This window comes from Astatotilapia calliptera, chromosome 17 (genome assembly GCF_964374335.1).
Source record: "Astatotilapia calliptera chromosome 17, fAstCal68.1, whole genome shotgun sequence".
NCBI lineage: Eukaryota > Metazoa > Chordata > Actinopteri > Cichliformes > Cichlidae > Astatotilapia > Astatotilapia calliptera.
The window spans coordinates 38,356,090-38,370,504 of record NC_137438.1 but is presented as its reverse complement, the minus strand read 5'-3'; the positions used below and the strand labels follow the sequence as shown (position 1 = coordinate 38,370,504).

The 14,415-nt window shown below is 43.5% G+C and overlaps 1 protein-coding gene across 3 annotated transcripts in view; it reads left to right on the top strand.

The window, feature by feature from the left end:
* The window catches only part of rerg (RAS-like, estrogen-regulated, growth inhibitor), a 67,475-nt gene that overhangs the window by 20,239 nt on the left and 32,821 nt on the right, over positions 1-14,415 (top strand). For all 3 annotated transcript variants that reach the window (XM_026146775.2, XM_026146776.2, XM_026146777.2), the window contains exon 2: positions 6,101-6,248. In XM_026146775.2, coding sequence (XP_026002560.1) covers positions 6,188-6,248 — 61 coding nt within the window. In that variant the 5' untranslated portion in view covers positions 6,101-6,187. The remainder of the gene's footprint in view (positions 1-6,100; positions 6,249-14,415) is intronic.

Here is a 14,415-nt window from a genome sequence, read left to right as displayed (position 1 = left end):
TAATCCTGTGTCCTGTCAGATGTGTATTCATGGTAATGATGAGCTATTTACATATTACATCATTGTCCCTTTAAAGACCCAATATTGTTTTTTTTGGACCTCATAAAACACATTGTTGTCAAGTGGACAATGTCTCCAGAAAACACAATAGAGTCTGGTTGGTGTGTATCAGTGTATCTAGACTTCTATAGGGAGTGTATGAGGTCTGAAGTGACCCAAATTTTTTTCAGATTTTTTCGAACACTTTAACCTCGCTCCCTTGGCTCTAAGTCCTTTCAAAAGGGTAGTCCACTTAAACCACCACCGGGCGGATTGACGTAGTATAGTCCCGCCATACCACATAGACCCGTATGTGTGTGTGTGTGTGTGTGTGTTTTTGTGTCGTTACAGCAATGTGTGCGAGATGGGAAACAGAGGGAGAGCAAACACGAGCGTAAAAGTGAGAAACAAGGCAGAAAAAAAGTGCTGTAACAGCCATACATATTCCCTTCATGTCCTGTTTACATTCGACTGAAGACTTTTCCTTTAGCATCTACTGTCAGTGTAAACACTGTGCGTGGAGCTAAAAGAGAAGCTTTTATCTCCCTTTAGAGCACTGTTGTTATGGATGTTACTAATTCTTATAGCTAGCATTTGATGGAGTGAATAAGCATTTTAGAAGACAGAGGGTGTGTTTTACAGAAGTAGCAGCAGGTCTGGTGCACAGCTAACTCCAGTATCAGTAGATACTCATGTCCCCTCAAACTTTTATAATGCAGGTGTTAGATAGACACCAATAACAAAACAGATTAGATAGCTCAGATTAGATTAGTGAATGTCCGTCTCTCTATGTTAGCTCTTTCAAAGACTGGCGACCTGTCCACAGTGTACCCTACCTCTCACCCTGGAAGCGTTGGAATGACCAAAATATAATATCCCAGAGGTGTTCTGTTGAATTTGGGTCAGAAAGACTTGGGGGTTCGTCAGTGGTATCACTTCCTTTATCCTCTAGGACAGGGGGGACAACTCCAGGCCTCAAGGCCCGGTGTCCTGCAGGTTTTAATTATCACCCTTGATCAACACACCTGAATCAAGTATTAGTTCATTACCAGGCCTCTGGAGAACTTCAAGACATGCTGAAGAGGTCATTTAGCAATTTGAATCAGCTGTATCTGATTAACCCCCAAGGAGGCCATTTACGTGAAAAGGGAAAGACCATCTCTGAATCGAGGAGGGGCCTAAGGGTACATCTTTCGCATCTTACAATGCTGTGATTGCAGCCATTCCCCAACTCTCTGTGAATGGGACTCCTGGCCATTCATCAGTGGTTGTTGATCAATGGTCATGAGAATTTGCATAATTATGATTAAGGAACTGACCTCCCAGCCCATTGTTCCTTCAGTGGGCTGGTTTCAGTCATTATGCAAATGTCCTGTTTATAAGATTGAAACCTGCAGTCAGCTGAGACTGAAGACGTCACTTGGATGATGACGAAACGTTTCTCCCACAAAACGCTACGTCTTTGAACAGAGGCGGGGGTTTACGACACCAACTCTCTGCCATCTATAATCCAGTTTTGAGATCCCTTCCCAGACGCCTTAACGCCCACTCACATCCTGGGCCATCTGACCTCAGGAATTCGCATGATAAGGTGGGGCCAGGTTTCACAATGAACACACCCGAAACTCTGGCTGATTGGGACCCACGCCCAGTTTCCCACCTTGGCTCAGGCGATTAGAGGATCATCAGGGGGTCCTTTTGTCCCTCTGTGGGGGGTCACTCCCACTAGGTTTATATCTGGGACTCTCCACCATTTGACCTTAGAACTGAAGAAGCTTCTCGGATGAGAGGTGAAACGTCTTCAAGCAACTTAAAGAAGTCCAGACGCTTTTCTTTGCAAGCTCCTTTGACTACGATGACCTGGATGACTGAGAACCTTCACAGACATGTCCCGTTTTAAAGCCTTGATGTGAGTGCTGTGTCGACACGTTGTTTACTGGAGCAACTAACCAGCCAACTGCTCAGAGTGTCCTTTAAAACAAAGACTAAACAAGATGAACTGGCCTGTCTCTAAAAGCAGCCACACACTTAATCAGAACTTTAAGCCTTAATAGCATTTAATTGGGTGGGTCATGTGAAAAATGTACCCCTATACTGTTTGTTTTAAACCAGGTTGTAAACATGCTTCCTCTGTCTTAAAGACATGGGAGTCTGTGACTTGATTTTAGACCCAGCCTTAATGACTGTTTAAATGTGGCAGTTTCATTCATTCTAAGCACTCAGGAAATAAAGGTTGCATCACCGAGGCAGTGATATTAATATTGGTTGGAGATGTAATGACACGTTTCAAACTTGAACAGTGGGAGAATGCCACTCAGGGTTAAACTCAGTCATTCATCTTTGTCCTCGAAACTGCCAAACACCACAAACTTAGCTGGGAGGACAGAACACAACGTCATTATTGCTATTACAGCAGCGGTTTTGCTCACTGCTTTGACTGTGCTGTGTGGTTATCGGAGCCACATCAGCAATGACCGAAACAAATATTTAAAGATGCTGGCAGCTGCCGTGACACCACCCGCCGAGTAGGAGACGTAGACAGATGATCGATCTCCACTTGGGTCACACAGAGCGGCACGCTGTCACACCATATATAGACATATGTGTGTTGCTATGAAGGGGAAAAGGTTAGTTTAAAACATATGTGTGTGTTTAAGCGTCTGCCTGGAGTAAAGGAGAAGAAAACTGGATGCTGGCCACTTAATAATTTCAGCCAGTGTGAAGTTGGGTGTGTGTCAGTGCCAGCAACATATTAACCAAGCACAGCTTTTATTTAACTGGGCACACGAACGTGTGATCCGGTTTCAGCTTTCTCTCATTTTCCTGCTGTAGCTCATTTCAGCCAACAAAGAGCGAGAAGTCCAGTCCAGTCTGTGCTTCATGTAATGTACACAACGGTGACTGACGATAAATCTGTTCAAAAACTTGGCTGACAAACTTCAGCACGCTATAAATGGCTGTCTTAATTATTGAACGGCAAAGTTATGTGGTGTTAAATTAGAGTGTACATTTAAAAATAATTCACAGAACAAATTACTGTTGTCTCTTGACATCTGCCTGTTCAACATCATTCTGTTGTAGATTTGCTGCTCTGCTTGGGATCATTGTCGTATTGCATGATCCAGGGTTTAGCTGTTGGCCACACATTTGACTCTCGTATACTTGGTGTACGGAGGAGTTCGTGGGTGGCTCGGGGACTGCAAGGTGCCCAGGTCTTGTAGGTGCAGAACAAGCTCAAATCATCACCCCTCCACCACCGTGCTGGACACCTGGCATGAGATCTTTGTGTTTCTTGCTAATTGTGGTGCTGTGCAATATTATTGCAGTACCTTGTAGTACCATATCACCCTATTAGAGCACTTCGCTCTCGCACTGCAGGCCTACTTGTTGTTCCTAGAGTATTTAAAAGTAGAATGGGAGGCAGAACCTTCAGTTTTCAGGCCCCTCTTCTGTGGAACCAGCTTCCAGTTTGGATTCAGGAGACAGACACTATCTCTACTTTCAAGATTAGGCTTCAAACTTTCCTTTTTGCTAAAGCATATAGTTAGGGCTGGACCAGGTGACCCTGAATCCTCCCTTAGTTATGTTGCAATAGGTGTAGGCTGCTCGGCGATTCCCATGATGCACTAGGTGTTTCTTCTTCACTCACTATGTGTTAACAGACCTCTCTGCATTGAATCATATCTGTTATTAACCTCCGTCTCTCTTCCACAGCATGTCTTTTATCCTGTCTTCCTTCTCTCACCCCAACCAATCACAGCAGATGGCCCCGCCCCTCCCTGAGCCTGGTTCTGCTGGAGGTTTCTTCCTGTTAAAAGGGAGTTTTTCCTTCCCACTGTCGCCAAAGTGCTTGCTCATAGGGGTCATATAATTGTTGGGTTTTTCTCTGTATGTATTATTGTAGCGTCTATCTTACAATATAAAGCGCCTTGAGGTGATTGTTGCTGTGATTTCACGCTGTATAAATAAAATTGAATTGAATTATTACCACTTTAGTTTCATGTGTCCCAACGCCACTGATCCATAAGCCTTATGATTTGTTCAGATCGAAGTTTGCAAACTAAGCTGTGTTGACATGTTCTGACCCTATGTTCCGTAAAACCTTCCAAAAAAGCCACACTTGCTCAGTGTTTTTCTAATTCTACTGTCATGGACTTTAACATTCAACATGCTGACTGAGGCCCGTGGAGTCTGAGATGTAGCTCTTGGCTTATTACACTTTCTCTGAGCATGGCACAGTCTGACCTTTGAGTAACTGGGGAGACTGTCACTTGCCAGAGTTTTTTCACCTTATGTTGTATCAAAGCTGACTAACACACAGCAGGATTAACTGAGGCGTCACTCCTCCTGATCACTGGCATCAGGTGACTGAGAGCTGGAGATCTTGGTTCCTACAGCAAGCCAAGATCTTACTTTGAGTATCATTGCACGGGTGGCAGGTATACAGGAATAGTGATTACTTCAGCGTCCATGTGTTGAAGTGTCCAAAGACAGACAGGCTGAAAAATAAAGGTAGCCCCTTCCCACCTACTGCACCTTTAACTGTGGCTTGTGGTTGACAAGCTGCACCTCTGCACTGCAGCACATTAGAATAAAGGATTTGCAAACAGATAATGTCGACAACTTTGCTTCCTAAGTAGATTTGTGACTAAGCTGTATGTTTTTCTGCACGCATCGTCGCTAAACTGCAGCGCAGTGAGAAAAAATGAAAATTATCTTTAGCTGCAGCTGCCCAGCCAAACACAGCATGACTCCCCACATAGACCTGGGGTGTTACATTCTCTCTGTCAGCATTGGTGCTAATGGGAAACACAGCAGTCTCCAGCTAGTTTGTCCCAGGATTGCTGTGAAGTCATCAAGCTAAGATTTGAATTAAAGCCTTGTCAGTATCTGTTTGTTCTCAGGTTAAAGGTCCGAGTGGAATCCAGGAGAAAAACAGAGTGATCAGGCCAGAACTTTAGAGTCAATTACCAGGAGAGACAGCGCCACAGCTGCTTGTTTTCTTATTAAACAGACGGGCGTGTGGCTGTTTCATCTGGCTGTACTGGTGTTTTCTTTTGAATGGATGATTTCAGATCTCGGTGTTCTCCCCCTCTCTCTCCTGTCTTTTTCACTTCACATTTTTCATGCACCAACATAAAAAACCATAGCCTGGGTAGATCAACAGCCTAAAAAAAAGATGGACATGACTGTCCAACATTCACTTCACTATGTTGTTGGAAATGGAAAACTCACTGATTTGTGGGTTTGTGATTTGTATCGGTTCTCTCCTGTGGAGGTACAGTGAGAGGTGTGTGAGGGCCATCACCTTCAGATGATTAAAGCTCCATAGACAGATGACAGCTGCAGGAAGGTTGCAGTGTGCATTTCATCCTCAGTGACTGCTGATGGATTAATAAAGTGTTTTAAAGCTGGTATCTCCTTTCCTGGTATTCTCCTTTTTTTCACTTTCACTTTGACTTTTAAATTCAGCCCTCTCTCTGCATGTTGATCATTTTCATTTCCATCAAACGATGTGGCATCTTTTCATTTCTAACACATTACAAAGTCCATATCAGTGTAGAAATCTGGCATGATTCTTTTCCACTGAGAGCTGACATGTTTCCACATCGTTTCATTCATTTCTTGAGTAAGTGAATCAGCCTTTCTACTGATATTTTCTTTAACCTGTACACAATGAACTCATTTTTAGACTGAACTTGATCCGTTCAGTACCAAAAATTGCAAAAAAAAAAGGAAGAGAGAAAATGCTTTGGTCCTGAATTTGTGGCCATCTTCTTAAAAGAGCTGCTAGCATCACAATCTTCATGTTATCTATGCAACCGTGTCCACATAAAATCAGGTTTTTATATTTATTTGCAACTAGTGATGTGACACTGACGTATGAATTATTTCATTTTATTTGCTAAAACTATTTATTTCCTTTTCATCACATTCAGTCATAGTCTGCTACTTCTGCTTGCTTCCTTGAACACTTTCTCTGTGACTCACTTCTGATGGTGGAAATGTTTCGTGAATGTTTCGTGGAGCTAAACGTAGACGCATTACCTCGTCTCCTCAGACGCTGCTTCCTGGATGGAGGATGTTTGGGGCTGACCTCGGAGATCACTGACTGGCTCGCTGAGCTTCTCTCGTCACAGCTGCTGTCATGGCCAAAAGCCCGGAGGTGAAGCTGGCCGTCTTCGGCAGAGCCGGGGTGGGAAAGTCAGGTAAACATCAGTGTGTGCTTGTGTGTGTTTGTGTACATTCGAGCTCTAACAAAGGACTGTTTTACTGTGCGCACACTTTTAGTTCTTCGAGTGGCTCAAACTAATATATTAAACAACTTCACCATAGGACTAGGTGCATAAATGTGGTTTTTGTTCCCAATCTCCTTCCGCCTCATTAATGTTGCCATATTGTGTCTTCATAGTTTGTGCTTTCCAGTGTTTTCCCTCCATCGTCCCTTCAGGATTTTTATGCTTGCTATAAAAATCATACTGACTTTGTTTGCATTGTCACCAATGCAGTAGGTGGTTGTTATCGGTCTGGCTTAAAAGCCTTCATTCCCGCAGATAAGTAAGTTGAGTCATTATCATCTGGTTTCAGCTTTCCTCCATAAGCTGCAGCCACTCACACTCAGCTGGCACCGTGTACGTTTTCTCTGCAATAAAACAGACCATGTGTTTCCCGTTGGCGGCAAATCAAGCCTGATTGCTTCTATGTAGCAATCAGATGTTGGAAAACAGGCCTTGGCGGGATCTCCTCTGTGTTAAAGGAGGCCATTAAAATGTCGTTGGAGGTCAATTCAAGTGCTGCACTGAGAAGTATAACGACTGAGAGGCTCATAGCCTCCAGGTGGAAGGAGTGCAGCTCTGAAGCACGTCAGTGAGGATGATGGCATCTGACGTAAGTCTGGGTTCTTCTTCACAACATACCTTGAAGCTTGAATCTGCTGCTTCTTTCCATGAACTAAAAAGTGTGATGTTGGTGCTGGAAGCTCATCATTTCATCAAGTTTTTATCCCCCCCTGCAAAAAAATATATATCAGGGAGCTGACATCTGTCCGTGTCAATCACACTGCTGCAGTTCCCGTCTTTTACTGCGACTTTCTGTTTTAACTTCTGGAAATAAGATTAGTGTTCCGGCTTCTGTCTTTAATGTATGAACATGTCACTGCTCATTTTCTCTAAGAAAAAAACAAAACAAAAAGCACCTCACTGATAACCTTTCCAACTGCTGCAAACGGTTACTGCTGATTATTTCCTGCAGTGTTTCACACGTATTTTGACCATCACACAACTGTCAAAATACGTGTGAAAAAGCTGATGGAAACAGATAAAATAGTACAAAAAAAAATTTCACAGCAGTTTGTGAAATGCTTGCAAGATGTAATATATTGAGTCCTGTGCCTGGATAGAAAGCCATGACCATGCAATCTTTATGTCCCAATGAATCGCAAGTCACAGCTGTCCCTGTGCTTTCAGACAGGAGTTTCAATAGAAACTGCCTTCAGACACTCAGGACTTACAGTATTTATATTTTTACTCATTAGAACCTAAGTGGTACAGGCACAAAAATGTGTCTTTTTTTTTTTTTTTTTAATAAATGACATCAGAAACAGCAGTATGCGACATTACGTGATGGCAGAGCTTCAGTTCATCCTTTGTCATTTTTTTTTTTTTTTTTTTTTTTTTTAATAAATAGGACAGGGGGAATGAATGAGAGAAAGAGGGGGAGAGAAAGAAAGAAAACCAAAGGGGAGAAGAGACGGTGAGAAGGGGGGGGAAGAGAGAGAAAAAAAAAAAAGAACTCCTGGGTCACCTGTATGGAGAAAAAAAAAAACAAAACAAAAAAAACAAACAGAGGAGACAGCAAACAACAAAGAGCAACATAATAATAGAGAAAACAAAGCACCATCACAATAAACTAGCTAGTCATAGATATCAATATTTACTAAATAATAAACGATATTGTGCAGCACGCAAGATAGACAGCGCACAGTGTGCTTTGAGGTAGCAGCCAAGAAAGCTTTAGTCCGCGTCTGTGAATACCCATGTGTGCATACCTGTGTGGATCAGCATGCTTGCATTCCAAAGGTTTCTCCATGTAATGATCTGCTAGGGAGTGTGGGGGGGCCACAGCCCCGTCCTCCAGGGTGTGAAGCGGGTATGGAGGAGATCAAAACTCCAGACACCCAGAGGCCCCCAGAACACAAGAGACCATGGAAGACCAACAGAGGGGCAGCCGCGCCACTGTTCCAGTAAGAGCTGAGGAGAGTCCCAGATGAGGGCTCGCCCAGCAGCCGCGGAGCAGAAGTCAGGGGGAGTTGCAGTGACGCGCCCGTGAGCTCCGCCGGCCCCCAGCTGTGCCTGAGTGACCGAGCCCCAGGCCGAGAGGCCGGGGGCACCCCACCTCCAAAGGGGCCCGAGCGAGCCCCAGGCCCCAGGCCCCGACAAGCGGCCGCCAAGGAGTGAGCCGGTGTGTACCCGGACGCCCACCCCCAGACACAAAGAACCACCAACACACCGACACCTGAGGGAGTCCGCCACCGGCAGGGGAAGTGGTGGTGGGTGGAGATAGGCCTCCAAACCTTGGAGGGCCTGAGGTGTCCCCAGAGAGGTGGCGTCTGATACCCAACCTGACATATAGACACAGACATACAGGCACACACAGACACAAACATCCATTCCCACCCTCATGCTCTCATATGCACTCACTCCACACTCAACCAACGTGGAGACAGACATAAAGAGACGCTGTACACACAATCACACTCCCCAAGCGTACTCTACAAACCGGGTCTAGGTACCCTTGCCCCTGGAGGGGGGAATTGCACCCAGACCCAGGTGGTGTTACCCTTTTCCCTGCGGTGGGGAGAGGCAGACCACCCCGACTCCGCAGCAGCAGGGAGGCCCCACACCCCAGACCGCAGTCGGACGGCCAACTCCTCCTACTAGCCCTCCCGCTCCAGCAGGCCGCAGAGAATGGGGGTGGGAGAAGACTCCAAACCTCCCTCCACCCGCTCATTGTAGTGTTGATGCATATGTGTTCTAAGGTGCAATTAAAACCCAGGAGGGCATGGAGCTACCTGCCAAGGAGCAGCAGGTAAGTGTCTTTTAGTTTTAAAACTAAAGTTGTCCAAACTTTAAAGAAAAAAAAAACCTCTTTATTTGTAGCAATTTTGTGATTATTTCTCGCCTTGCCATCAGACTAGGCTGCAAAGTCTGTAGCCATGCTAACACATCTGTGTTTGGAACAAACAGTGGCTCAAATGAGGCTGGTCAGTGACCCCCTTGCAACCTCGGCTTGCTAGAGAAAAATCCATATTCCCTGAATAGTTGGCGAGTGGTTGCTGGAGGTTTCCTCCAATGCACCAAAACCTCCCTGTATTTGCTTTCGTCAGCAGATTGCAACAGTTACGTCTGCAACCTCCATGCAATTTCCAGGTGTCTGCAGGAATGGAGCATTTAGCTTTATGAATGTTGAGAACAATCACCTGCAGAGAAAATGTTGGGCCTTAACACTGCAACCAACACAAAGAGAAAACACTGGGGCTTGGGTGCAACTTTAACTTTGTAGGCAAACTTTCTGTTTTAGTTTGCGTTGCATTTTTCAAACTTTCTGCTTGGTGAGCTGAGCCGGTTTTTGATTCAGCACCATATACCTCTTTACACTCTAGTGGCTACCAGCAACCTCCAGCAACCACATGCCAGCCAGTTGCAGAGTACACTTAGTAACCCTAGTAACCGCAGGTCACTAACCAGGCTCTAGACCTATCGAATGGGGTTTAAAAACCAGTTCCACAGCTACCTCCAACAACCTTTAGCAACTTGTCAGAGGACACACATTGTTCCTCAGCGACCAGAGGTTGCTCTGTGCTCTGGCTGATTAGTCTCTGGGCCTCACATGCCTCATGGTTTCTATTTACACTGATTCTTATTGAGTGGGTTAGCATTTGTCATTTGTACTAAAATCAAAGTGCAGTTGATGGTGTATTGCAGATAGTTTTTTTCTTTTTTCATGTTTCAAATGTTTTTAACTTGTTGCACATAAAACCTGCAGTCAGCTGAGAACAACATACATTATGTCATTCTGGCCAGTCAGTGGTTTACTCAAGATATCAGTACAACTGCAGCTCATTATAACTCTGAAAGAGAAGTCACAGCTCACTGAAGTCAGTTGGTTTCATCCTTTCAGACGGAGTGTCTGTGAAAAACTTCTCAAGGAGTCTGATAAGGGGAATATTTCAGCGAGGACTGAGCTATAGAACTTTCTCACAGGCCTTTTCCAGAGTTTTGGTGGAGTGCTCGTCTCCTAAGTTGTTGTCTAAAGTGTAGAAGAACAGAAAATTGTAACAAGCTTGAGAACAATGAGACTGATGCTCCTTCTTCTGGTGACAAAGCCACTTGCTCAATGAAAGGTTTCTTCCTCTCTCACATGGACATTTGATCTTCACGTGGACAGCTGCAGCTTTGTATTTGCCTGATCCTCGTGTCACCAGCATGTCTCCCTTTTGCTTTATTTTAATGTACAAAAACAGAGCACAGCATAACAGGCATTGTTGCCACATCTGATGCTTCGTGTAGCCCTGGTGATCCTTTCAGCAATGAGCAGCTCTCATCTAAACATAGGCCTTCACTGGAAACTGGCAGATGCTATCAGATCAATCAGGTTGCTTCTCAGTGGGAAAACATCTGCATTTGGGCAATAAATTACACTCCCCCTGCGCGCACATTGTAACAGGGAGGAAAAGCAAAATAACAACGTTAAGCAGATTTAATATGTTGTTTTGGAGGCATACTGTGAACTTCATAAATCTCTTTCAGAACACTAAATTCCATCTTTGTGCTGCATTTTTGTTTGTTTGCATGTTTTGTCAGGTTTGTTCAAATTGCTATCAATTCAACCGACGAAAACCTTGAACAATTTGCAGTCCTTGAGTGTTAAATGTTCCTTCTGATTCCAAACACTTTAGATTTCTGATACTTAGTTTAACTTGGAAAAAAATGTCGGGTATCAGTGTTTCATCTTTACTTTGGACAGCAGTACCGGTGGTATTTTCACTTTAGCTGTGATTATTCTGAATGATCAGCAGCAGACCTCTGGGGTGTCTCAAAATTGTTTGATGGGGTTCCAGGGTGCCAGGCTCCCTGTGAGGGTCTGACTTGGACTCCTGCAGAGAGCTCTAGCTCTAATACAGAGCTGAGTGTGTTAAGTCTGGCTCTTCTAGCAGTTTGCAGTCTTTTGGTTTATTGACTCAGCAGACGTAGAGCGGAGTGGAGTGAGAAAATAAGACCCATTTATCCAATTGCTGTGCCTACTACACACACACACACAGCAGATGCTGTGAGCTCTCTTAGCTCCTCTGCATCAAGGCTTTTCAGTAGTTTTGTCAGAGTGCTGCACATCAAGTAAATATTCTGTTCCATGAGCTATTTCTGACTTTTAATACATGCTGTATTAGGAAAAACACAGCAGCAGATTATTATGTTTAACACTGCAGAGAACATCAGTCAATATCTGAGCGTAGAGGCACTTTCTCCCTCTGCTGCCTCGCCATCTTTCAACAGCTCTATTGTATAGAGAGAGGACTCACAGCAGAAATGACTTCCAGGATCTTTATTGCACACACTGACAGATTGTTACAGTTATAATAAATTTTAGAATATTACAGAGAGGACCTTTTCCTGGGATTCATATTAACATTTTTTGAGCCTTACCATCGTGGCTCAAGAGTTGGGCGTTTGCCTTGTAATCGGAAGGCTGCCGGTTCGAGCCCCGGCTTGGACAGTTGTGTCCTTGGGCAAGACACTTCACCTGTTGCCTACTGGTGGTTGGTCAGAGGGCCCGGTGGCGCCCCTGTCCGGCAGCCTCGCCTCTGTCAGTGCGCCCCAGGGTGGCTGTGGCTACAATGTACCTTGCCATCACTAGTGTGTGGATGGGTGGATGACTGAATGTGTAAAGCGCTTTGGGGTCCTTAGGGACTAGTAAAGCGCTATACAAATACAGGCCATTTACCATTTACCAATATTGCCATTAAAGCTGCCCTCCAATAAATGAGACTAGAATGGATTAGCCAGCATTTATAACTGCATTAATCAGTATTCACATTTATGCTCATTCACACTACAAAGTGCTTATAAAATTTTAAACAATTAAATGACTAATATAGAATTCTTTATTTTGTATGGCAGATCAACAAAAAACAAAAAAAATATCACTAAATTAACAAAAATATACTGTTTTAAAAAAAAAAAAACAACAACCCTCAGACAGATTTCATCATGTGCAAAACCAAGACATACTGTTGATACTAGAGATGGCACAATACCACTTTTATGTCCGATACCGATATAATACATTTGGATATCTGCCGATACCGATATGAATCCGATGTAGTGTGTTTTTTAATCAATAAAACAGTTTTTTTAATATCTTGCTGCTTTTTGTTAAAAAATAATTAAACAGACTCAACATCTTTCTTCTACAGAACTGCAGACTGCACAGATGGTATCTTCCCAAAGAAAAAAGTACTATAGCTTACTAGGGTATATTAGACTTAAAGTTACTATATACAGTAATGGACTTCTACACATTTTACATCAGATTAAAACTTTGGGTGTAAGATTTGGATAAATATTTATTAAAAGCTCGACATTTTCAATGAGAATAAGAAAGAAAAGTATGTCTTTGTGCCCCCTTTTCCCTGTTCATGCCCTATCGGCCCCCCTGGCTAAACTTTGCTAGATCCGCCCCTGCACAGTTACCAGCCGTCAGCTACGTAGAAAAAGATCCTGGTGTAGAAAGTAATATTAAATAAATTCTAACAACAGCTTATCAAGCTTAAACGTGCTGCTGTTGTTCAGCCGCTGGTTTCCTCTTTCTGGAGCGAAGTGGGCCAAAAACAAACAAGAGAGACGGACTCCCGACAGAAAAACCGATCAGCTGATCATTGATCAGTTTCATGACTGAAGTAGCAGCAGGACAGAGAGAGAGAGAGAGGCAGTCGCTCCATATATCTGTTGTTAAGCTTAACGCTGGAATGCTTTACAAACATTCAGAGATGAACTTACACACTTGCTTTACTTCTCTCTGCGATAACTTTCTCGGAGATGAAATGCCGAACTGGTAGCGAGGCTACAAATCAGAGGTGTGGACTCGAGTCACATGACTTGGACTCGAGTCAGACTCGAGTCATTAATTTTATGACTTTAGACTTGACTTGAAAAAATGTTGTAAGACTTGTGACTTGACTTGGACTTTTACACCAATGACTTGGGACTTGAATTGGACTTGAACCGGTTTACTTGAAAAGACTTGATATTTTACCCCAAATATAAAATTTAACATGCATATTATATAGAGATTGAAAATGTGACGTCATTCACGGGTAGAACCGCAAAGGATTCTGGGAACTCGTGGCAAGCGGTACTAGCGCACGCAGGCTTTCAATTGAAATCAGTCACACAGCGATAAAAAGAAACACAAAAATGTCAAGAAGCTGTTGTATTATTAACTGCAATAGCCGGTCGCATGACAGCCACGGGAAGCCGACGGGTAAAGAGATCGGTTGTTATCGGATTACGTCGTTGAAGAGAAATTGTTCGAGCCATGTTTCCGAAGTAACAAAGACGCGACGGATGGCCTGGATTGCAGCCATTCAAAGATCAAATATAACATCCCAGAACCCTCCAGCTCACAGGTTAGTCTGCTCCAAGCATTTACACAAAGGTCAGTCTGCTGTTGTAGTTAACATAATTGGTGATATAGGTTACAAGCAAGTCTGGCGCTGAACAGAAATTGTCGCGCTATGCTCCTTTATTTATTGTGCATAAATAGTGAATTGTCCTGACACAATATTGCGTTTCGCTTCTGTTATTATGGTACATTGACAAAAACATATACTTTTATTCACAGGATAAAACAGGTTTTTTGTATCACTAATTGCCCAGTACGATTACAGCATACAATATTGTTGTCACTGCTACATTTCTGTGATGGGTACCAGAAATTATTTCCACTACTAATTAATTACCGTTGAGCTCAAAGGTCCTATTAATAAACGGTTAACGAATGTGTATTTATGACGACGATTTGTGAGACTGGTAAACTTATGATACGTACGATGGTCTTTCGTTCTACACGGTGCATTTCAAGGTCCTGCACCCATCCGTCGGTAAACTGTACCTGGGCTTGTTGCAGTGACCGGAAGTTACTAAACTTCATGAGTGTATGCACTCACTCCAAGAACCGTATGATTATAAATATGCATATAAATATGCTACGATGAGATAGCTGACTTCATCTAACTAGCAAATGTTGTCCAGGCTACGTTGGTGATACAGTTTTTTTTAATGTGTATGATATTTTTGTCATGCGATTTTAAAGCCGGTC